This window comes from Oncorhynchus kisutch, linkage group LG30 (assembly GCF_002021735.2).
Source record: "Oncorhynchus kisutch isolate 150728-3 linkage group LG30, Okis_V2, whole genome shotgun sequence".
Taxonomy (NCBI): domain Eukaryota; kingdom Metazoa; phylum Chordata; class Actinopteri; order Salmoniformes; family Salmonidae; genus Oncorhynchus; species Oncorhynchus kisutch.
The window spans coordinates 9,881,469-9,907,001 of NC_034203.2; the positions used below are offsets into that span (position 1 = coordinate 9,881,469).

At 43.1% G+C, this 25,533-nt stretch overlaps 1 protein-coding gene and 1 non-coding gene across 3 annotated transcripts; both read left to right on the plus strand.

Annotated features, from left to right (window-relative positions):
• Positions 1 to 8,484: 8,484 nt before the first annotated feature.
• trnap-ugg (transfer RNA proline (anticodon UGG)) lies at positions 8,485 to 8,556 on the plus strand. The gene has a single exon. It is a non-coding gene; the product is annotated as a tRNA-Pro (tRNA).
• A 6,209-nt stretch (positions 8,557 to 14,765) lies between these two features.
• Positions 14,766 to 25,287, plus strand: LOC109874920 (claudin-18-like). Of its 2 annotated transcripts, XM_020466985.2 has the most exons (5): positions 14,766 to 14,985; positions 17,955 to 18,060; positions 24,121 to 24,285; positions 24,518 to 24,644; positions 24,801 to 25,287. In XM_020466985.2, the coding sequence occupies exons 1-5, from the start codon at positions 14,971 to 14,973 to the stop codon at positions 24,892 to 24,894; spliced, it is 507 nt and encodes a 168-aa protein (XP_020322574.1). In that variant the 5' UTR covers positions 14,766 to 14,970; the 3' UTR covers positions 24,895 to 25,287. The 2 variants fall into 2 exon arrangements, 1 of the variants encoding a protein (XP_020322574.1); XR_002252761.2 differs by lacking the exons at positions 17,955 to 18,060; positions 24,121 to 24,285 and having other exon boundaries at positions 14,782 to 14,985.
• The last annotated feature ends 246 nt before the right edge of the window (positions 25,288 to 25,533 follow it).

Genomic DNA, 25,533 nt, shown 5'->3' on the forward strand with positions numbered 1-25,533 from the left:
TGTTACAGATAATGTCCTGCAATTCTACACATTTGCCATTGGGTGGTGAAAAATGTTTGCCATTTTTAATATGATATCCGAGTGAGACTGATGACAAAATCAATGGGGGCCCTCCAGACGGTCTAACCATGATAACCACATTTCTACATTTGACCTTGTGTATTCTACTATTCTAACTCGCACCAGTAAGTTGGAACCACGACTGAGTTCCAATTCTTTTAAATAAAATTTGTTCTGGAGGTGGGGTGCAAAATGGGGTGCGGACCACCAGTTGCCCTCTGAGGTAGAAGAAATTTCAAGTCAAATCAAATCAAATTTTATTGGTCACATACACATGTTTAGCAGATGTTATTGCGAGTGTAGTGAAATGCTTGTGTTTCTAGTGCCAACAGTGCAGTAATATCTAACAAGAAATATCTAACAATTTCACAACAATATACACAAATATAAAGTAAAGGAATGGGATTGAGAATATATAAATATATTTTTTAATAAAAAATAATATATATATTCACCTTTATTTTATTTAACCAGGTAGGCCAGTTGAGAACAAGTTCTCATTTACAACTGCGACCTAGCCAAGATAAAGCAAAGCAGTGCGACAAAAACAACAACACAGAGGTACACATGAACAAACGTACAGTCAATAACACAATATAAAATATATATATATTTGGACGAGCAATATTAGAGCGGCATAGACTGAGATACAGTAGAATAGAATAAAATACACTACATGCATACATATGAGATGAGTAATGCAAAATATGTAAACATTATTAAAGTGACTAGTGTTCCATTATTAAAGTGGCCAGTGATTTCAAGTCTATGTATAAAGTGCAGCAGCCTCTAATGTGCTAGGGATGGCTATTTAATAGTCTGATGGGCTTGGGCTGTTTTTGAGTTTCTCGGTCCCAGCTTTGATGCACCTGCACTGACCTCGCCTTCTAGCAGGGTGAACAGGCAGTGGCTCAGGTGGTTGTTGTCCTTGATTATCTTTTGGCCTTCCTGTGGCATCGGGTGCCGTAGGTGTCCTGGAGGGCTGGTAGTTTGCCCCCGGTGATGTGTTGGGCAGACCGCACCACCCTCTGGAGAGCCCTGTGGTTGAGGGCGGTGCAATTGCCGTACCAGTCGGTGATACAGCCCGACAGGATGCTCTCAGTTGTGCATCTGTAAAAGTTTGAGTGTTTTAGGTGCCAAGCTAAATTTCTTCAGCCTCCTGATTTTGAAGAGGTCCCTAAAGTTAGAATAAAACTGTATAGTTTTTCTACGATGATATCTAATAGGATTGATTATGGGCCTACTAATAATAATACTAGCCCATTATTTAAAAATACAGTGGGGCAAAAAAGTATTTAGTCCGCCACCAATTGTGCAAGTTCTCCCACTTAAAAAGATGAGAGAGGCCTGTAATTTTCATCATAGGTACACTTCAACTATGACAGACAAAATGAGAAAAAAAATCCCGAAAATCACATTGTAGGATTTTTTATGAATTTATTTGCAAATTATGGTGGAAAATAAGTATTTGGTCACCTACAAACAAGCAAGATTTCTGGCTCTCACCGACCTGTAACTTCTTCTTTAAGAGGCTCCTCTGTCCTCCACTCGTTACCTGTTTTAATGGCACCTGTTTGAACTTGTTATCAGTATAAAAGACACCTGTCCACAACCTCAAACAGTGTACCTATGATGAAAATTACAGGCCTCTCTCATCTTTTTAAGTGGGAGAACTTGCACAATTAGTGGATGACTAAATACTTTTTTGCCCCACTGTATGTCTTCTTAGGGGCTCGGAAGGTGCCCCGGACATCTCCGCCATGACGAAATGGTTCAACATGTCGCAGAGAACATCATTTACCAGAGCCTGGAACACAGCAGAGGCGTTGGTGAGGCCAAAAGGCATCACCAGATACTTGTAGTGGCGGCTGGTTGTGTTGAAGGTGTCTTCCACTCGTCCTCCTCTCGTATCCACACCAGTAGGTAGGTGTTCCGTAGATCCAGCTTGGAAAACACAGTGGTCCCCTGGAGCAGCTCGAAGGCCGAGGAAATTAGTGGTAGCGGGTAACGGCTCTTAACAGTAATGTCATTGAGTCCCCGGTAGTCAATGCACGGGTCTTGTCCTTTTTCTCCACGAAGAAGAACCCTGCGCCGGCGGGAGAAGAAGAGGGACGGATAAATACTGCAGCTAGGGAGTCCCCAATGTAGGTCTTCATAGCCTTGGTCTCCTGTCCCGACAGAGAGTACAGACGTCTCCGGGGTGGCATGTTGCTTGGGAGAAGATCAACCCGCAGTCATAGGGTCGTTGCGGCGGAAGTGAAGTGGCCCGGGCCTTGCTGAACACCTCCCGGAGGTCCTGGTACTCCGCGGGGATGGTGTAGAAGTCCGGGGAAGACATCCTGGGACAGGTTGCACTGACATCAGACAATGGGCATGGCAGAACAGACTCCAGCCCATGATGGCACCCGTAGACCAGTAGATGAGGGGATTGTATCGCTGGAGCCAGAAGAATCCCAAAACCACGGGAATCTGACCAGCGCTCTAACATCCATGGGAATAGAGAGGGGCTGAGTGGGGATGTTCAGCTCAGAAGCCAGGGTAGCGTCCAAAAAGCTCTAATCGGCCCCAGAGTCAATGTGGACCCGGAGAGATGTAGACTGGTTTCCCCACAGCAGAATGACATGAAAAGGGGTGAGAGCAAGGGAAGCAGAACAGTTCTCCATATGGCCCACCAGAATACTCGCCCCTACCGGTGAGCCTGGTCTTTTTAAAGCACAAGAGGACACAAAAATCACCCGCAATACAGACAACTCTTTGTGTTGATCCTGTATTGCCGTTCCGCTGGCGACAGCCCGGCTCTGCCTAGTTGCATAGGCTCGGGAAGAGGTGACACGGCCGTCTTCGGCGACTCCAGAGGGAGGTCAGGAAGCCTCGGGTTCTCTCGGCAACGAGACCGCCGTGGACTTCCGGGATGACTCGGAGGCAAGGTGGAATCCCTGGACATACGAGGAAAATAACATTTCCTCTCCCTCCATCGTTCTCGTAATCGACCATCAATGAGGATGGTCAACGCAATGAGAGAATCGAGAACCGTAGGTAACTCCCGAGCAGCAATTGGCTCATTAATCCCCCTCCTCTCCCCTGTAACTATTCCCCAGATTGTTGCTGCAAATGAGAACGTGTTCTCAGTCAACTTACCTGGTAAAATAACGGATAAATAAAAAAAGGAATATATCAAACAGCGCTTCCTAGTTTCAAGCCCTCTCCGCTGCCAGCGTGCGGAAATCCACTGCATAGCCTGCCACACTGTGGGAGTCCTGCCGAAGCTGAATTAGGGCAACTTCTCTCCCGGAGAATGGGACATCAAAAAATCCTTCTTCACCTCTCCCACGAACCCTCCAGACTAACGCATATGGCTGGCTGTTGTTCCCATATAGCAGTAGCCTAGGTGAGAGCCCTCCCGGACATCAGCGTGATGAAGTAGGCTATCTTGGAGCGATCCGAGGGGAAGGAGGAGGGCTGAAGCTTGAAGACGAGGGCACACTGAGCTAGAAACCCTTGACATGTGCTTGTCTCTCCATTGAAGTGTTCCGGGGGAGGTAAGCAGGACTCCCGAGAAGTTGAAGTGACAGCTGAGACTGCGCTGCTAACCGCTGAGTTACTGAGGGGCTGTGAGGTTACCACCATGGTAGGCTGCCTCCCAGACAACCCGCAGAATTACTCCAGCAAAATGTCCAAAGCCTGGTCATGGTGTTACGCCAACGTTTGGACCCCCTCCATAAGGCCACGAAGCAATTTATCGTGCCTACTGATGGTGGCTTCCTGGGAGGAGATGGCTTGGTGTAGATGACCAGGGTCTGCTGGGTCAGTCATGGCCTGTTCGTACTATCACATTTCAAAGGTAAGACCCAGATGCAGACCCGTCAAATTAACAACAGTTTATTAATCCAACAGGGGCAGGCAAAAGACAGGTCAAGGGCAGGCAGGGGTCAGTAATCCGGACAGGTGGGGCAAAGGTACAGGACGGCAGGCAGAAAGGGTAAAGGGTACTTTACCAGAAAGGGTACTTTGTTGTCATGGAGGACTGATTGGGCTCATTGATTCGAGTTGAAAAATAAATGCTGCGCTCATGGAATGGCATGCTTTGAGCACTACTGAAAAGTGCTATTTACATGTGAAATATCAATGCCATATGCTGCATTTGCTATAGACCTATCGTTTACCTTTTTGTTAGTGTCACTTTGATATGCAGCTGTTTAAAGGGCAAATTCACAGATGAAACAATAACAAAACGGTTGGGCAACCAACCACCTTCGTTTTGGTAAAAAGATGAGGGATGGGCCTCAAGAAATGTAACCACTCTCAGAAAACTTTTTATTTTATTTTATTTTTTTACAATCGCTAGGACCCATTTCTCAATACTTTGTTCACTTTTTCAGAACTCTTCACACAGTGAGCACAACAGCAATCTATGTGGGCTAAACTGTGGATCATTTTTCATTGCTTTGGCACAAAATGCATTCAATGACTACATCTTTCAAATTTCATAAATTCTTTTCTCACTCAGACACAACAACCACCAAAACTCTATGCACCTACAGGCCAATTTGCACATGTTTACATACTCTTTTGAACTTAAGTTCAAAACCTAACAGACCCCAAATTGAATAAGACAGCAATTTGCTACATTTCTACAGTAATACCGTATTGAAATATATTCCAAATCTAAAAAATTAAATACTATCAAAACAATTAGACCAACCACAGCTGATTCCCATTGTAGCTGAACACCTACCCAGGTGTTAGTCTTTCAATTTCATTACCATCTATACAAAAGGAGACATTTTAGGAATAATGCTGTACTGTAATGTAAACATGGACCCAGCCAGAGATAGAGAAGTGGCTGACAGAGGAAGAAGAGTGGCTGGGAGAGGGAGAGGGAGAGTGAGAGGAGTACATATGTGTGGTGGAAGAAGACTGAGAGGAAGATCAAGAGCTGTAGTCTAGGATGAGATTAGGGCTACTATAATTGATCATGTAATAAATCATAGTATATCAACGAGAGAGGCGGGTCTGAGAGTGGAGCCAAATCTGCAACACTCAACAGTGGCATCTATTGTGAGAAATTTCTGGCAAAACAACAGGTAAGATGTGCATTCTACAAGGGCATCTGACTGAACTGCACATTACAGAAGTAAATTTAGCAAAGCCTCCAAACCCACTGGTGTGTAATTGTTTTTGTATTTCTGCTAAGGACCCAACGGTTACCTCCCACAGGCAGGAGAGGTAGGATTTTCACTGCTGTGCAGGAAACTGCAATTGTTGATATGGTCATCAGAAACAATGGCATAAAACTCACAGAGATTTGGGACAGAGCGTTGGTAGACAACATCACATTTGGAAATATTCACAATGTAAGCATAACAACTATTTCTAGAGTCCTGAAACAACATCAAGTCAGGATGAAGCAGTTGTACACTGTCCCCTTTGAGAGGAACTCGGAATGAGTCAAGCAACTCAGGAACCAATATGTCTAGGTAAGATGACTATAAAATACAGAACTGGTTTTGAACAAAACCCAATAGGGCAGGGGCACACAATGGCATGTTTTTAGGTATAATGTAAACTAGCGTAATAGCCTAACTCTTATGATGCCTTGTGGATTTATTTTAGAGTCATGGAGATTGAAGCCAGGCAAACACTCCACATATTCATCTTTGTGGATGAGGCTGGTTTCAACTTGGCCAAAACACGGCGGCAGAGGAAGGAATGTGATTGGGAAAAGAGCCACAGTGGATGTCCCGGGACAGAGGGGTGTCAACATCACAATGTGTGCAGCAATATCCTCTTATGGATTTCTGTTACACAAACCGCTAATTGGACCACCGAGCGTCTCATTTAATTCCTGGATGACCTCTATGGAAGGGTTGTGCCAGGTGAGGAAAGGGTTGCAGTGAGGCGAAGTCGGGCAAACGTTTGTAATTGTATGGGACAGTGTGGCATTTCACCACTCCCGTGCAGTCAGACTGGTTTGCAGCCCTTCCCAGGATGGTGTCACTTTTCCTCCCACCTTACTCTCCATTCCTCAATCCCATAGAGGAATTCTTTTCCACATGGAGGTGGAAGGTTTATGACATAATCAAATGTCCTTCCTGGATGCAATGAATTCTGGATGCCTGGACATATCTGCAGAAGATTGCCAGGGATGGACCAGGCATGCCAAAATATTCTTTCTTAGGTGTATTTCCCAAGATGACATAAGATGTGATGTATGAGAACCTGTGGCCAAATGCAGAAGACAGGGTTGACTAGCATTGGTGTATAAACAAATTATTGTATATACACTCAATGCCCAAAAAATACATAAAACATATCAAAGCATATTGCATCCTGTCTGATTCATTCCTATAACATATACTGCAGTGAATTCTAAGCAGTAGAGAGGTGTTATTCTTGTTTTGTAAAGACATTTTACAAAATAAAACATTGTGTAATACTGCCTGTTGTTAGTGTTTTTTAGGTAATTGTTTTATGAGTGACAAAGTGTGCTTGTTGGGTGACAACTTTTGCTAGTGTTATGGAAGAATGAGCTGATTTGAGACATGTATGAAGTGTTTTGGTAGTTTTAGTTCATTTTGGATGTGAAAATAACTGCTGTGCCAAGCTGAAAGTTGGTTAGGGGAACTGTGTGAAGAGTTTTGAAAAAGTGACCTAAGTATTAGGAAATGGGTCCTAGTGATTGTAAAAATTCAAAATAAACTGTAATTGACAGAGCTATGGCTGCAAGGACTGACCATCCATGATATCAAATGAGGCTATACAGTGTTTGTTTACATTTACAATGTTTACAAAAATTTGAGAAAAACAAGCTTATATTGTTCATGGAGTGGGACAGTTGAACTAAGCTTGTGAGGTATTTATAAGTTATATTCTTCAAGAATCAATAGATATATATAGACATATATGGGGCGGCAGGGTAGCCTAGTGGTTAGAGCGTTGGACTAGTAACCGGAAGGTTGCAAGTTCAAACCCCTGAGCTGACAAGGTACAAATCTGTCATTCTGCCCCTGAACAGGCAGTTAACCCACTGTTCCTAGGCTGTGATTGAAAATAAGAATTTGTTCTTAACTGATCTTGCCTAGTTAAATAAAGGTAAAAAAATATATAATATAATTCATATATAATTTATAAGTCCAAAAATGGATGTAGCAACTACAGATTGCAAATTGCCACTTTAAGTCTATCAAAAGTGTGCAAGTTTGAACATGTCCATTAGGCCTATGGATTTTATTTTTATCAGCACGAATTAGATCGAGCAATAAAAACTCCACTTTTATTCCATAGGCTGGGATCCGCACTATGTTGTAAGATTGCATTTTTCAGTCTGTCCACTGGTTTCAAAAACAATTGTTGATAGGCAGCTTAAAATTCTTGAATTCAACCATATTTGGTTTCAAATGTACATTTAGATTTGTGAACAGCCATCCACAACCACAATCCGTAAGGCGAAAATAGCTAAATGACAGAGCAGCAGTGTGATTCACATCATTGCGCTATGGAGATATTAATAATAAATTATACCCGTATCACCGTAGACTACACTACTACCGTCAAATTGGATAATCTTTGGATGCCGACAGCAGTCGCACCATTGGCAGACATAGCTTGCTTGCACTGTAGCCTACAAAAACCCATTCCTGCTCTTTTCCCGCGATCCATCAAACATATTTGGTGTGTCATCATAGTGGTCTCTGACTTGTGTTCAGACTTGCTGAGGTGGAACAAATTTAAATGTGCTCCTTCTTTCAATGGTGATTTGAATGTCATTGCGAAAACACAGAAGTGTCACAGATTTTTTTTTGCAAAAACATTCTTTCTGAATTTAAAAGTAATCCTTGATGTAATCATCTAGTTTTCCAAAGGTATCGGTAATCTGATTACAATATTTGTGCTGGTAATGTAACGGATTACAGTTTCCGTTTTTGTAATCCGTTACAGCATCAACTTCCGGTAGACAGGCGAAGCGCTAGTGTGCTCAACTGAAACGATACCGTTCGTTTACAGTATACAAAAATTAACTAATAGTATGTACTCATTAAGTGTGTAGTATACCGTATGGGTATTCGAACACTGCTCAGGTGTACTTACGTATCTCATCTTCTGTAGCCAGCGTAACAATGTAGCAAGCTTTCTCGCGGTAATGAGGAAATTAATCAACAACATCAGTGCTCGTGAAACTTCGGAGGTAGAATTTGTGTACGAAACATGTTTTACAAGATATTAAGGCAAGTTGGGTGAAATTGAGGTACGTAAGCCAGGGTTTTCTTCATAATAAAAAAAAGGAAAGGCTGTGTTTTCCAAGCTATAATTTACCGGCAACATCCGGATAAATGTATAGACAACAACAATGAAGACAAATTCATCCCAGAAAAACAGTGTCATGCTCTTGGTAGTAATAGATCAACATCGGCAAGTGTCGTAAGTGGCTCGTTGGTCTAGGGGTATGATTCTCGCTTTGGGTGCGAGAGGTCCCGGGTTCAAATCCCGGACGAGCCCGTCTTTTGCCACTGTAGTCCTCACATTTTATTCAACATTTTCGGTATGTTGTAGCAAGGCCAATTATCATAAACTGTTCTTCCCTCTGACGTTCGCATCGTCTGTCCATGAATGCATCTTGATCTGGAATGTGTTTTTGTAAGTGGCTTAACTAATTATGTTGCCAACCGTCACGGTTGGTAGGCCTAATGACACTTGAAAATGTCTTGTCTCAGAAATAACAGGGATGGATCTAACCTCACGTTTACCTATTTGCAAATGTCGATTAAAAAAATGTACAGGTTACTTTCTGTATTATAGCCCAATGAATGACTGCATATTGATCTCTTCTGGCCTTCTTCAGTACTGCAATCGTTGGCAGTTTCAACAAATGACCAGTAGGCCTAATCTGCCCTACCAAGCAAAAAGGCAGTAACTGCTCATTTGGTCGAAAATGAGTTCATGTCATTTTTGCAACCTTAAATACATGCTTCATCATGTGGACAGATATCCTGCCTCTATTTTATTGTGTTTTTGAGAAAATGGGGGTCATGTTAGCAGTAAACTGCATAATGTTACTGTGAAACCAAGGTAAATAAAAAGCCATTTTTCTCAGTTCCACGCTATGAGCAGTTACTAACTTTTTGCTTGGTAAATGCCTGCTGCTGGTCCTTTACACCTTACATCAATCAATCAATCAATCAATCAAAAAAAAAGTATTTTTAAAGACCATTTTACATCTGCCGATGTCACAAAATGCTTTACAGAAACCCAGCCTAAAACCCCAAACAGCACGCAATGCAAATGTAGAAGCACATGTCATGTTATTGTCAGCACTAACCTCAGTGTGTGCATTGATTTTTCTTGGTATGCTTCTCCAACTTGCACTAAATCTAGATGCTTCTCCAATCATGCCATTGGGATTTGTTTTCAGATTGGCTTTCTGTCGTGTCTTAGTGTTTTGTATCATGTCTCCTGTCTTGGTCATCATTGCTCAGTGTTTACTATGGAATCAGGGGGAAATGCAAGAAATATGCTTCAGAGAAACACAACAACGAGGCACATTCATAAGGACCGTTTTGATAAAGAGGAGGATTACCAAGATTTTCCAGTCCCTTATCTTTTGTCTGTGTTGTGTATTGAGCAGCTAACCGATCTATTGGTAAATAGCCCACCCATTTTTACCTACCTCATCCCCATACTGTTTTTATTTATTTACTTTTCTGCTCTTTTGCACACCAATATCTCTACCTGTACATGACCATCTGATCATTTATCACTCCAGTGTTAATAATGCAAAATTGTAATTATTCGCCTACCTCCTCATGCCTTTTGCACACAATGTATATAGACTCCCCCTTTTTCTTTTCTACTGTGTTATTGACTTGTTAATTGTTTACTCCATGTGTAACTTTGTTGTTGTCTGTTCACACTGCTATGCTTTATCTTGGCCAGGTCGCAGTTGCAAATGAGAACTTGTTCTCAACTAGCCTACCTGGTTAAATAAAGGTGAAATAAAAAATAAAATATTGCTGAGCTCTATCCAGCCCACCTCAGAAACGGGCACAATGGCTCTGTCAACAGGGAAATAAACAATAAAATGAACAGTAAACATTACACTCACAGAAGTTATAAAATAATAAAGACATTACAAATGTCATATTATGTATATATACACAGTGTTGTAACTATGTACAAATGGTTAAAGTACAAAAGGGAAAATAAATAAGCATTTCTATGGGTTGTATTTACAATGGTGTTTGTTCTTCACTGATTGACCTTTCCTTGTGGCAACAGGTCACAAATCTTGCTGCTGTGATGGCACACTGTGTGTGGTATTTCACCCAGTAGATATGGGAGTTTATCAAAATCGGGATTGTTTTCAAATTCTTTGTGGATCTGAGTAATCTGAGGGAAATATGTGTCTCTAATATGGTCATACAGTGGGCAGGAGGTTAGGAAGTGCAGCTCAGTTTCCACCTCATTTTGTGGGCAGTGTGTCTTCTCTTGAGAGCCAAGTCTGCCTACGGCGGCCTATCTCAACAGCAAGGCTATGCTCACTGAGTCTGTACATAGTCAAAGCTTTCCTTAAGTTTGGGTCAGTCACAGTGGTCAGGTATTCTGCCACTGTGTACTCTCTGTTTAGTGACAAATAGCATTCTAGTTTGCTCTGTTTTTTGGATCATTCTTTCCAATATGTCAAGTAATTATCCTTTTGATTTCTCATGATTTGGTTGGGTCTAATTGTGTTGCTGTCCAGGGGCTCTGTGCGGTGTGTTTGTGAACAGAGCCCCAGGACCAGCTTGCTTAGGGGACATCTCTCTCTTGCTCCAGGTTCATCTCTCTGTAGGTGATGGCTTTGTTATGGAAGGTTTGGGAATCGCTTTCTTTTAGGTGGTTGTAGAATTTAACGTCTCTTTTCTGCATTTTGATAATTAGCAGGTATCGGCCTAATTCTGCTCTTCATGCATTATTTGTTGTTCTATGTTGTATACAGAGGATATTTTTGCAGAATTCTGCATGCAGAGTCTCAATTTAGTGTTTGTCCCATTTTGTGAATTTTTGATGAGACCTCACAACCATAAAGGGCAATGGGTTCTATATCTGATTCAAGTATTTTTAGCCAGATCCTAATTGGTATGAAGAATGTTATGTTCCTTTTGATGGCACAGAATGCCCTTCTTGCCTTGTCTCTCAGATCGCTCACAGCTTTGTGGTAATTACCTGTGGCACTGATATATGTTTTGTTTTTTTGTGTGCTCTAGGACAACGGTGTCTAGATGGAATTTGTATTCCTGGCCACTGGACCTTTTTTGGAACACCATTATTTTGGTCTTACTGAGATTTACTGTCATGGCCCAGGTCTGGCATAATCTGTGCAGAAGATCTAGGTGCTACTGTAGGCCCTCCTTGGTCTCTCTCTCTCCCTCTGTCTGTCTATCTCTCTCTCTCACACACACACACACTAAGGACATATGGATGGCGGTCACTCTTCTATGGGGTTTAGGAAGGGGGAGTATGGAGGCAAGTATAGTACTGACATCCTGGGATATGCAGCAAACCAGTCTGTGATTGTTCGCTGACTGTGTGAAGAGTTTTGACAATGTGACTTCAGATTTGACCTATGCATGTTAGCAATTGAAAACAACTGTATTGCAACAAAAGAGGACAAGTCACTCTGTATGTAAAACATGTGTCTCTTTTCCTTATCCCTTGGTAGGTCCCTGTTTCAAATGCCGTAGTTCATAAATGATGGAGTTGGTGAAGGATGACCTATCACAAAACTGATAGCGTTCATGAGAAAGATCAATATCATATTCACAACCTACTTTTTTTTTTTTATATGAGGAGTTCAATTAATTTGTGGTGGATATTAAATCAACCATGGGTTAGTATAACGTTGATATCAGTTGTGCTAGTTTGAAAGTCATGAATCATGGTCAAGAGTTGTGACGCTTTCGTTCGCTCCGATATCAAGTGCCCCAACCGAACGCCCACCAAGGAGGATAAGATATGAACTGGAGTGAATTTGAAGCTAATCCAACTGGGGAGCACTCTCACGCTCTTAACCACTCTGCCATTTAAAAAGGAAAGCATTGCTCCGCTTAGCCGACACCTTTCACTTTCAAGCAGCACTACATTTACTGCAAGAAATGTTAAATCTATCCCGCATTATTAATTGTGCCTTGGTTCTATAAGAGCTCTTTGTCACTTCCCACGAGTCGGGTTGTGACAAAAAACTCACACTCATTCTTATGTTTAATAAATGTATCGTACAGTGTGCGTGCGTGCGTGCGTGCGTGTGTAGCAGGCTTACAATGATGGCAAAAAAACAACATTTGAGAGTGCGCTGACCCTTTTGCGCAGCTGGAGGTAGAATGTTAAAAAAAAATACCCGGGGAAGGGATTTTTTTTTTTGATAGTATCCACTATCCAGGGAACAGTGGGTTATTATCTGCCTTGCTCAAGGGCAGAACGACAGACAACTTCGTCCGCTCTAGGCCTCGATCCAGCAACCTTTCGGTTACTAACGCTAGGCTCGAACCACTAGGCTACCTGCCGCCCCGAAACAACTAGTCGCATATACTCCTTAAGTAGTATACAGTATGGCTATTTGAACACTGCTCAGGTGTCCTTAAGTAATCTCATTTTATATAACCGGCGTTACAAGCTGGCTAATGAGGAAATGAATCAACAACTTTCTGTGCTCGTGAAACTTTCCGCGGTCGAATTTGTGCACCAAACATTGTTTTGACAAGATATTAAGGCAAGTTGGGTTGGGTGAAATGTAGGTATGTAAAGCCAGGGTTTTCTCCATAATAAAAAAGGAAAGTCTGTATTTTCCAAGTCATTTAGTTTTGTCTGACTGACAATCTGTCTGACTGACAGTCTGACTCCAACTTTTTTGTATATGGTATTTCATTTGTTTTAGTGTGATTTATACCGTGTTGGTTTATGTGTTCAGTTGTAGTTGAAGACTACTGAGATATCCGATACTCTGTATTGTTTGTGGAGCTGGAGTTTATTGCAATCTTATTGTGCTGATTGAGACCGGTTTCACGCATCACATTATGGAAGGACAATTTTGTGACTGAGGTGACTTGGGTTCGCTGCACTGATTTACCGGGCTGGACACTTACCAGTGAACCAAGGTTGTTTTTATGTTGTGGCTTTTATATTGATTGTGTGATTATTGTGATAATACAACAAACGAAAAAGAACAGTGGTTTTGAAGTTATTTCCAATGTTTTAAAGGTTTATGAAAATTGTAATTTCCATACTGACTTTTACATGAGTTCTTTGTATTGGTTTTGACTTGACGGACCAGACAGGACTCATTCCCTCACAATGAAAAAGGAGAAATCAATATTTTCTCTGGTAGGCACAACCTACCTGGCACCCCTAACAAACAATAACCTCAAGTCAAAACTGTTACAACATTCTAATCGGAACTGGGGTCCTCATAAATTTCTGATTTGCTAATTAATCTAATGTAGCAAGTGTATAACTACAATCATCAGTTAGCAAGTCGAACATTTGTGAGTTTCCTAGTTCCCGACTAGCATATGTGAACGCAGTATTACTATGGAGTACTGTTCATTGGTAGTTTTCGATCAGTTTAGTGTCTATTATTTCTGCTTCAAATGAAATGCATTATTATTGTTATGATGACAGTATGGGTAACAAGGGTAAATACACATTATGTAACTGTGAACATAATTCTCACTCTTACATACTGTAGCTTCTGTTTACTGTTTATTTGTGAAATTAATCCCTTTGTATTCTTTTAATGCTCAGGTTCAATAAAACACGACAAATGAAAAAAGTTGCCTTTATACACTGAGTGTACAGAACATTATGAACACCTGCTCTTTCAATGATCTGGACACTAGATTGACCAGGAGAAAGCTATGATCCCTTAATGATGTCACTTGTTAATTCCACTTCAATCAGTGTAGATGACGGGGAGGAAACAGGTTAACAAAGGAATTTTAAGCCTTGCGATAATTGAGACAAGGATTGTGTGTGTGTGCCATTCAGAGGGTGTGGACAAGACAAAATATTTAAGTGCCTTTGAACAGGGTTTGGTAGCAGGCGCACCGGTTTGTGTCAAGAACTGCAACACTGTTGGGTTTTTCACGCTGGAATAGTGGTATATGGTGTAGGGTTAGTTGGTGGTGCAATTTTTTCCTATACCCTACTTTTAAAATGTTGTATCACAAAATGTAAAGTGATTGACCACACACTGCCGCACAGTAGGTGGCGGCATGCACAAACACAATCGCCATGGCACCAAAGAAGAAGAAGAACACTTCACAACAGCTCTGCCAGAAATAGAACAATGAGCCAGATATTTCACCGGATGTATAAATGTGAAGCATCCGGTTGGCGTTTCCACTCACTACCAAATATGGTGATGAGAGGAAGCCCATTGGCCGGCAGTGTGAGAAGATGGAGCGAGATGGATTTTGGCTGACATTCTGCACATTTTCTCATCAACGAAACATTTGATCGCCATATACCGTTCTCTTTTTCCAAAACTAGTATCTGTAATACACAGAGTGGACTGCGTTTTGTAGACTGCACTCTTTGCTAAAGTTTTAAAAAATGGCATTGTTTCGAGGAGTGCAAAGGCAAATTGAGTTACTGCACACGCCCACTTCACATAGGAGTTCCCAAACGGAAATGTGCAAATAAATGCTAGAACGCGCCAATAGGATCTCACTAGCTCATGCTGGGCTCTGCCCACCTCTTTACTTGTTTTGCCCACTACGATTCATTTGCTCCCATTGGAAACGATAGGCTCTGGTGGAGCTGTAGCGTGCGCTTGACAGGAGGAAGTTGAGAAGGCGAAAGCAGAAGTGTTGCTTGAAGATGAAAGCGTCTCGAGTACAGTTAGTGTGAAAGATGATTGGACAACAGTGAAGGCAAAGAATGGAACAAAAACAGGTATTTGTTGTGGAAAATGAGTCTGAATCGTAGCTGGATGGAGTATGTTTTTTGGATAAGGATGTTCATTTGGGAAACCATTTTAAAGTCACACGGATGGTGGAGAAGGCGTTGGGAAAAGTGGATGCAGTCAAAGTAACAAGGAGTGGTATGGTGTTTTATCATGTGTATCTAAAGAGCAAAAGGAGTGTGCATTGTGGCGCGAAGTTATTGACCCTTGAAGTGGACAGCTTTGATTTTCGGAGCAGGGCAAAGGTAAAAGGTGATACCTCTGGCATTCCGTTAGAGATTGATAATCAATATCTTAGGCAAAACATTCCAGGGGTAGTTAATGCATGCCGCTTGACCCCTATGGAGAATGGGGAAAAAAGGAGCAAAGTTGATCTGTATTATTGATGTTTAATGAAGATTATCTACCACCGTGTGTAAAGTTTGGATATGTAAGATACGCCGTAAGAGCATTCTGTGCAAAACCCGATGCAATGCAAGAAGTGTAAAAAGTTTGTCAAGTGTTTGCAGACAAAATTAATATGTTATTGAAGAGTCTGTGAATGTAAAATGTTGCAACTGTGGTGGGGATCGTATTACCTGAGTGCACTGTCAGGGTGAAAAAGGTTTAGGTGTCAAGGATCGTGGCTGTACAGCAAATGTCCTATGTGGAGGCAGTGAAGAGAGTTGAAGGGGAAAGAGGCCACAGTTCTGAAGAAGATATGGCGGTGGATGCATGCAACCAGTTGCAAATCATATGTCAATCAAGTGATCTGGACAGGGGCGCAACTTTCACTTGCATGTGTGAGTTACAGAATCAAACCTTTGTCTGACGCTGAAAGCTGAACGAGAGATCTCGGTTTATTGTTTTTTTTGTAAAGGTGAAAGTGTTTCTTTTATTCTATAAAATAAAAGTTTATTTTATTTTGGATCCTGCGGCTCTGTTGGGCTTAGTTAATGTGAGCTCTGTTTTCTGTCCCGGGATTCTGCCAGATTATATGATGATATAATGATGGAGAGACATGGATACCCAGCTAGCCTAGTTGGCTCGGCGGTCTCAAATGGAGGTCGCTATTGAACGTTTCCAGCGTTGCAGGAGCTGTGTTTACTTTACTTTGTTCAGAGATAATGTGGACCACGCTGACTTTCAATGTAGCAACTGCTTCCTTGCGGAGGACTACAGGGGTGAAGTGGCTACTCTTAGCAAGCAAGTAGCAAACCTACAATAGCTACTGGGGAATCCACCTCTGCCTACTTTTTTATTGTTATTCCACCCCAGTAGGCGGACCCCGCTCTGGTCTGGAGGAAGTGTTGCCGACGTGTCAGCTCGCCACAGCCAACTGGCCGGTGCTCAGCAGGGATTCATCCCTGAAAAGGTCTCCCCCTTCCCTGGAGAACGGAGCCGTTCTTGACCCAACCAACCAGCCATGGAGATACGTCACTCGCCGTGGAAATCAAAGAAAGCTTACTCTGGCAATGGGGGTGTCCTTAGAGATGTTAAGCCTGGACCTGACACAGACCAGAAACGGCTTTGCCGCCCTGGATCCAGAGGTTCCGGCGCCTTCCTCCTTCTTGGCTTCCCATTCAAGATCGGATCTGGAGGTACCTGTGGCTTCGTCCTCTGTTCTATCTCCCTCTCCGGTGGCTGCTACCTCAGGTTCAGATCCTCAGAGCTCCCACCCTCATCAGACAGTGAGGCCAATCATTTCAGGTCCAGTACCATAATTGGGCCACGTGTGTGAATGATTCAGCAGCCTACTGGCATTACACATCTGGCTAAAAGATTACTGTAGTTCTGCTGGAATCACTTTTATACAGTGGCAAGAAAAAGTATGTGAACCCTTTGGAATTACCTGGATTTCTGCATAAATTGGTCATAAAATTTGATCGGAATCTTTTTTTATTTTTTTATTTCACCTTTATTTAACCTGGTAGGCTAGTTGAGAACAAGTTCTCATTTACAACTGTGACCTGGCCAAGATAAAGCAAAGCAGTGCGACACAAACAACAACACAGAGTTACACATGGAATAAAAAAAACATTCAGTCAATAATACAATAGAAAAAGTGAGGTAGGATAAGGGGCCTTGCTTGAACAAAGTTAACCATTTTCACTGTAGTGTCCAAAAACGTCTTTCAAGCTGTCAGGCTTTCACTTGGCAGCAAGAGCCTCTCGGTGGATGCTGCAGTGTACCCAAGTAGCCTCGGGACTAACTGCTTGCACGTGCGTTACCACTCCATTATGTCTCCCTATCATGGCTTTTGCGCCATCAGTACAGATACATCTTGACCACCAAAGTCCATTTGATGTCACAAAGCTGTCCAATACTTTTAAAATATCCTCTCCTGTTGTCCTGGTTTGCAGAAGAGGATGTCTTCCTTAATTGACCCCCCATAACCGTAACGGACATATACCAGGAGCTGTGCCAGGCCCGCCACGTCTGTTGACTCTCCAGCTGTAACGCATAGAATTCACTGGCTTGTATGCAAAGCAGTAATTGCTTGAAAACATCTCCTGCCATGTCACTGATGCATCGTGAAATGGTGTTGTTTGATGAAGGCATTGTCTGTATAGTTTTTTTGGGCCTTTTCCCCCAGCATTGTATTTTTTTCCCTAAATACTTATTTTCCACCATAATTTGCAAATAAATTCATTACAAATCCTAGCATCCATGTGAACCGGGTCCTGGAATGGGCTCGTAGCATCCATAAAACTTTCATCAGCCCCAGAGTCAATGAGCACTCGGAGAGACTTAGATTGGTCAACCCACAGCAAAAGCACAAAAAAAGGTTTGCGGGTGATGGGAATTAGGGAACTCCCAGTCTGGCTCACCAGAGTACTTGTACCCACCAGAGACCAGGGATTCCTTACAGGGCAGGTAGCTATATAATGTCCTTCCCCTCCACAGCACAGACAACAGTTAGAACTCAGCCTAAGTGAGCATTCCCCAACCAATAACCTAGCTCTTCCCAATTGCATAGGCTCAGGAGTATCCAACTCACCCGTCGTTGATGATTCACGAGGGAACTCGGGTGGCTTCGGATCCTCTGAAAAACTGCCTTCGGGAACTTCCGGATTCCTTTGAAGGTGAGTGAGCCATAGCAGATGAACGAGTGTGCCCGAGGACAGACCTCCTCTCACAACAATTCTAATGGTTAGGGCGATGAGGGAGTCGAGGTCCTCCGGCAATTCCCGAGCAGCTAGCTGATATTTTACCACCTCAGATAATCCATGAAGAAAGGTATCGAAAAGAAACTCCGGATTCCAGGCACTCTCGGCGGCCAACGTGTGAAAATTAACCACGTAGTCTGCCACACTACAGGAGTTTTGACGTAATTCAAGAAGTTTACTGGCCGCCTCTCTCCCGGATACAGGAGACTCGAATACCTTCCTCACCTTTGCCATGAAATCCTCCAGATGACAACAAGTGGTGGATTGTTGCTCCCAAACTGCCGTAGCCCAGGACAGCGCCCTTCCATACCTGGCATTAGAGTGATAATATACCCTATCTTCGATCGGTCTGAAGGAAACGAAGATGGCTGAAGCTCAAAAATAAGAGAGCACTGAAAAGGAAAAACAGGGCAGGTACCAGGATCCCCAGAATATCGCTCCAGAGGAGGTAAGTGGGGTTCTCGGGGAGCCCGTACAAACTCACCACAAATAGGGAAAAGGTTACTGGTTGGTTTCTCAGAGGTGGCAGGCTGCCTCTGAGCTAACTCCCTGATTTGCTCCATTATAGCCTAAAACCCTTGGTTGTGGTGTTCCGTCAAGGAACGGAGCCCTTCCAGAAAGTCCTGTAACAGCTCCTCATGTCTCCCAATGCAGGGAGACAGCGTGGCGGAGCTGGTCCAAGTCTGCTGGGTCTGTCATGGCCAGTTTGTACTATAAAGGCACAAGGCAAGACCCAGATGCAAACACAGGAGGCAGATTGTTGGAGTCTTTGAAGTTTAATAAATCCAAAAATGGTTAGGCAAAAGAATGGTCGTGTACAGGCAAAATAATGGTTGTGTACAGGCAAAAGGTCAAAACCAGTTCAGACTCCAGGAGGTACCGAAGGGCAGACAGGCTCGAGATCAGGGCGGGCAGAACGGTCAGGCAGGCGGGAATGGAGCCCAGAAAACAGGCAAGGGTCAAAACCGGGAGGACTAGCAAAAAGAGAATAGAAAATGAGCACAGGAAAACACACTGGTTGACTTAAAAACATACAAGACTAACTGGCACAGAGAGACAGGAAACACAGGGATAAATACACTAGGAAAAATAAGCGACACCTGGAGGGGGTGGACACAATCACAAGGACTGGTGAAACAGATCAGGGTGTGACAGGTGTATCATATAATGCATCCATATGGCAGACAGAGACACATTCATAACTATGATACAGTATGTCACGTTTGGTATGGTTCCATAAGACAGGTGGTTACTTAATGCAAAAAGTAGGGTGGTATGTTGGGTGGGCATATAACGCAAATGTCTAGCAACCTAAAGGTTGCGAGTTCAAATCTCTTCATGGACAACTTTTGCATTTTAGCTAATTAGCACCTTTTCAACTACTTCCTACTTTTTAGCTACTTTGCAACTACGCAGCATGTTAGATAACCCTTCCCCCAAACTTAACCTAAGCTTTAACCTAATTCCTAAACTTAACCCTAACCTTAAGCCTAACCCTTAGCATAGCTAACCTTAGCCACCTAGTTAGAATTCTGAACATATCATACGTTTTGGAAATTCATAATATATTGTACATTTTCCAATTTTATAACATTTTGTACATTTCGCAAATTCGTAACATATCATACGAAATGGGTGATGGGCATCCACAAATTACTACGTACCATACAAAATGTCTCAGATATACGTTCAGGATAATACGAAATGCTCTGTGACTAGATTGCATCTCGGCCCTCACAGCTAACTTCCATTTGGAGAGCGTAAGCTGGGGAAATCATTCAGTTAGTTTCCTCTTGATTGCTAGCAATAGCATGCATTCTTTGTTTAACAGTGTTATCTGACAAAGGTATTGATGTGAGTTTCTGTGCCTCAGCTTCCCCACACAATGTTTTCACCATATCAATTGCGGACGGTAATATCAAAGTCTCTGCAATAGTGTGTGTGGTTTCTTTCATAGCGTAACAGGCCTAGCCATTCACCGTGGGAATGATTCAAGTGCAATGGTCAAGTGCGGCCTTTTCCCATGATCTAAGGGCACTCTCTGATTGAATTTGAGATTTGAATCATTTTCATTTAGATTTTTAAGGTTAACCGCCTTAGAAGGATTTTGTGATACAAAGACAATATACATTTTCATATCAGGTGACCCCAAATGGGGTCGCGAGCCCAAGTTTGGGAACCTCTGGGCTATACAATGCTCTCACGAGAGTCCCCATTCTGTCATGCGCCTGTATACTGTTTTTAAGGATACCCCCAACAGCTTTGCAATACATGGGACGGGCAAGGACAAGCAAAGGAGTCGGGATACGTAGTCTCCTCAAATTCAACAACAGTGTGTTCTTCTGCAGCTTGATTGAAATTGGTGACCAAACAATGTAACTCACTAAGGGCACTTCCAGGGGAATCTCAATTTGCCTTGCGATGGAACTTAACACTTCATACTCTTGGGATCATATGAACTCCAAGAAGTCAAGGTCGAGGGGAGCTCACTCTAGCAATTGCGTCATGTGATATTTTTGCCTCAACACAATTTGGAGCAGCAATTCTTAAAAAAAAATATATATATATAGATATGTTTTCTTATAGTTTAGGGTGAGTGTTTGGAGTAGTGCAAACGGACTCCCCTGATTCATGGCTGGGACCAAATTAATCTCTGAGCATCGGTACTAAATAAGCTAGGCAGGCAGTGGCGATAGCCCCCCAAGGTGCAGCCAACTTTGAACTTTCAATTTCGTTATCTGGGCCTAAAGCGTAGGAACAAAAGGTGTTTCCAGAACAAAGTTTTTCAATTTGGTGGTGTAAAGATAGGATGGGACTGTGCTCCTCCATATTTCTGTTTAGTCTTCTGATTATCACCCACTGTGTTATTTGTTTAGCTAACCATAACTAGCCAGACAATAAATGTTTGAACCTGGGTCTTTGATAATTTGAACCAGAGTGCGGTGCCGAGGCTGCGCTTAGCCGGTGATTCACCGTTGTGCAATTATAGGGGTTACAAATAGCAATACAATATCACCTATATCAACAGCTCTTTGGTCGCCCAATGGTGCAGGCGTTTAGGTGAGTCGCTAACAAATCAGCATGAGTCCAAATGAGCCCCCTGGCCAACTGAAAGATGTCCTGCCAGTAACAGGGATGCGCTAAGAATTGCTTCTACAATTCAAACCAATATTATGAAAGGTCCATACCAGTCGTATGCAAAATATGAATCGTGCAAAATGAATGTCCAATTAGTCTCGTGCAATTCATACTCCTCTGCACGTTCACGCCAAGACGAAATTGCAGCCTGCAGCTAGCCAACTTTAGCATTGCTAGCTACTTGCACGGGGATGCAACCTATGAATACTTTACACTAACGTTAATATTGCTTCTATTCACAATCTGTTGTGTTGCTTCACACATGCATAGTCATATTCCGACGAGTCCGTATGCTTCACCATCTGGCAGTCTGACGGACAAATCTGGGTTTGGCGGTTGCCAGGAGAATGCTACCTGCCCCAATGCATAGTGCCAACTGTAAAGTTTGGTGGAAGAGGAATAATGGTCTGGGGCTGTTTTTCATGGTTCCGGCTAGGCCTCAGTTCCAGTGAAGGGAAATCTTAACGCCACAGCATACAATGTCATTCTAGACGATTTTGGGAAGGCCCTCTCCTAATATTTTGGGAAGGCCCTCTCCTAATTAACCATGACTATGCCCCTGTGCACAAATCGAGGTCCATACAGAAATGGTTTGTCGAGATCGGCGTGGAAGAACTTGACTGGCCTGCACAGAGCCCTGACCTCAACCCTATCGAACACCTTTGAGATTAATTGGAACGCCGACTGCGAGCCAGGCCTAATTGCCCAACATCAGTGCCCGAGCTCACTAACGCTCTTGTGTCCACCTGTGGTAAATTCAATTGATTGGACATGATTTGGAAAGGCACACACCTGTCTATATAAGGTCCCACATTTGACAGTGCATGTTGGAGCAAAAACCAAGTCATGAGGTCGAAGAAACTGTCCCTAGAGCTCCAAGACAGGATTGTGTCGAGGCACAGATCTGAGGAAGGGTACGAAAAGATTTCTGCAGCATTGATGGTCCCCATAAACACAGAAGCTTCCACCATTCTTAAATGGAAGAAGTTTGGAACCACCAAGATTCTTCCTAAAGCTGGCCGCCCGGCCAAACTGAGGGATCAGGGGAGAAGGGCCTTGGTCAGGGAGGTGACCACGAACCTGATGGTCACTCTGACAGAGCTCCAGATTTCCTCTGTGGAGATGGGAGAATCTTCCAGAAGGATAACCATCTCTGCAGCACTCCACCAATCAGGCCTTTATGGTAGAGTGGCCAGACGGAAGCAACTCCTCCGTAAAAGGCACATGACAGCCTGCTTGGAGTTTCCCAAAAGGCACCTAAAGGACACTCAGACCATGAGAAACAAGATGCTCTGGTCTGATGAAACCAAGACTGAACTCTTTGGCCTGAACTCCAACACCATCCTTAAGTTTGCCGATGACACAACAGTGTTAGGCCTGATCACCGACAACGACGAGACAGCCTATAGGGAAGAGGTTAGAGACCTGGCCGTGTGGTGCCAGGACAACAACCTCTCCCTTAACACGATCAAGAAAAAGGAGATGATTGTGGACTACAGGAAAAGGAGGACTAAGCACGCCCCCTTTCTCATCGACGGGTCTGTAGTGGAGGAGCGGGTTGAGAGCTTGAAGTGCCTTGTTGTCCACATCGGCAACAAATGAACATGGTTCAAGCACACCAAGATAGTAGTGAAGAGGGCACAACAAAACCTATTCGCCCTCAGGAGACTGAAAAGATTTGCCATGGGTCCTCAGATCCTCAAAAGGTTCTACAGCTGCACCATCGAGCGCATCCTGATTGGTTGCATCACTGCCTGGTATGGCAGCTGCTCGGCCTCCGACCGCAAGGCACTACAGAGGGTAGTGCGTATAGCCCAGTACATCAGGCCAAGCTTCCTGTCATCCAGGATTTCTAGACCTCTATAGCAGGCGGAGAGTATGGCCACAGCACTCCAGACTGGTGGATTTGTCCTGGCCTGATAGGCGCTGCCGCCATCATCGCTGCCACGGGGATGAACAACTGGAGCGTCAAGGACCGCCAGGGGCATGTGGTGGTGACTTCGGTCTACACTTAGAAGGGACTGTGGCAGAATTGTGAGACGGGCACCTCAGGCTTCACCGAGTGCCAGCCCCTCTACAGAATCCTGGGCTTCTCAGGTAAATTACTTGGGATTTATGCCCGTTTACACAGGCAACCCAATTCTCATGTTTCCCCACAAATTAGTATTTTGACCAATGAGAAGATCAGCTCTTTTGCCAGTAATTGGGCAATAGATCCAAATTGGCCTGCGTGTGTAGACAGCATTTAAAGCCTTTTCCAACTGATTTACATTGAAAGGTTGGGGGAATTCACTCACCATCAATGTGTAGTAGAGCCCACCTGGGTGATGCATGCCAACATGTCTACATTTAGGTTGGTGTGGTGGCTTTACCGAGACAGTCTTTCAGGGTTCTAATTACACATTGACTTGTAAGAGGGCCTCTGGTCCAATTGGGGTGGCCATGATTCAGTGTATGGAGAGCAATTCAGTTCCTCAAAGTTGAGTCATTCTGCTTTTTACTTTGTCCTCCCGTGCTTTGCCCTGACCTGCTCCTATCAGTATGCAATTGTGTGTCATGGTTCTTTGCCAGGCTCATGTTCAGTCAACACCACTATCACAGGCAAAACACATAACAGAGAATCAGATTCAAATCCCAACAGAATACATTTCAGTGTGTTATTCGTATTGGAACCTTGATCCCTAGCAATTTGACTGGTAAACTCCTACATTTATGTGGCTCATATTCAGTAATATACATAGTTGACCATATTCACTGACTAAATTATGTTTCTGTTCTGAAGAAGATATCGCAGCTTGTTATTGATGTTGATCTGGTGTGATTTGTGTGGCCTTCCAGGTAAATTTCAGGCAGTGAGGGCACTGACGGTAGTGGGCATAGTCCTGGGTGTTATTGGGGCGATGATAGCCCTGTTCTCGCTCAATTGCTATAAAATGGGCAGCATGGAGGATTCCTCCAAAGCCAAGATGACCCTTACTGCAGGGGTCACATTCATCATTGCAGGTAGGGGGACAAGAAAGGTTTATTTATCAATGCATGTTGCTTGGAGAACAGCAATTCAATTAGTTATTTCTATCTCTCTCTCTGAATTTCTTTGGCGATTTATGTGTAACCACCCAAGTCCTCACTACATCAATTGTTAAAATAAATGTACAATTCCAATTTTAGCAGCGTGCCTTTGTTAAACACTCCTATTGCCACTGATCGGATCAATTCTCCTCTCTTCCCCTCTCAGTTATTTGTGCCATTGCTGGAGCTTCCATCTATGCCAACCCGATAGTGTCCAGTTTCACGATGACCGCCTACAACCCCAACTACAGAGGAGGGATTGGAAAGGGGATGGGAGGGAATATGATGCAGAGGTAAGAGTGGATGTCGTGTATCTGTATTTCCATATTTGGTCAGGGTTTTGGTATAGACAGGTGAGTCAGGGTCTCTCTATAGACAGGTGAGTTAATTCCTGACTGTGCTTCTTCTCTGTGCCACGTTTGGCTCCGCCCTCTTTGTTGCCTGGACAGGTGCAGCTTTCTGTTATTGGGTGGGATTCCGAAGTGTGTGGCCTTCAGGGGACTGCAACCAGACAAGTCAACGTTAGCTCTAAATCTTTCCTAATTTTCTAGGTTTTCAGTATGTAAAAATATACATTTTGTGAATACTTTTTCCCACAGTAAAAAAGGAGTCCCTTACAAAGCCCCCCCCCCCCACAGGCCAGTCAATAATCACCACCATCCAGAGGCTGGGAAGAGAGACAACCAAAAATGTATAATTCTTGTTATATTCTGCATTAAGGATAGGGGTAGGTCTTTAAATGTTGCTCGAATATAGTGCTAGATTCAATAGAAGAGTTTTCATACATTTTACTGCATGTTATTTAAAAATGTGTTCTGTTGTGGTTGAAAGTGGGCTCCATTTTTATACTGGCAATAACCATTCGTTTCAAGCTTGGTTTATTGATGAAGCTTTCATTTGTACAATGTAATGAACCAAATAAATCTTTAAAACCCCTCTATGTATCAAAAGCGTATTTTATGCATTTCAAATGGCCTACCATAACATTTGAGTTAAACTGAGTAGTAGAATATACTCATAGCGTACCTGGAAATTATCAACATGTGATACTATTTTCTTCCACTAGATGTCATGAATGTTACACCTATTGGCAAATCAAAGCTACCCTCCATGTCAGACATATGCCTTTCTTTCCTTTTTGGTTTTCGTGATTGTCAGACTACCAGAAATATGCAACACAGC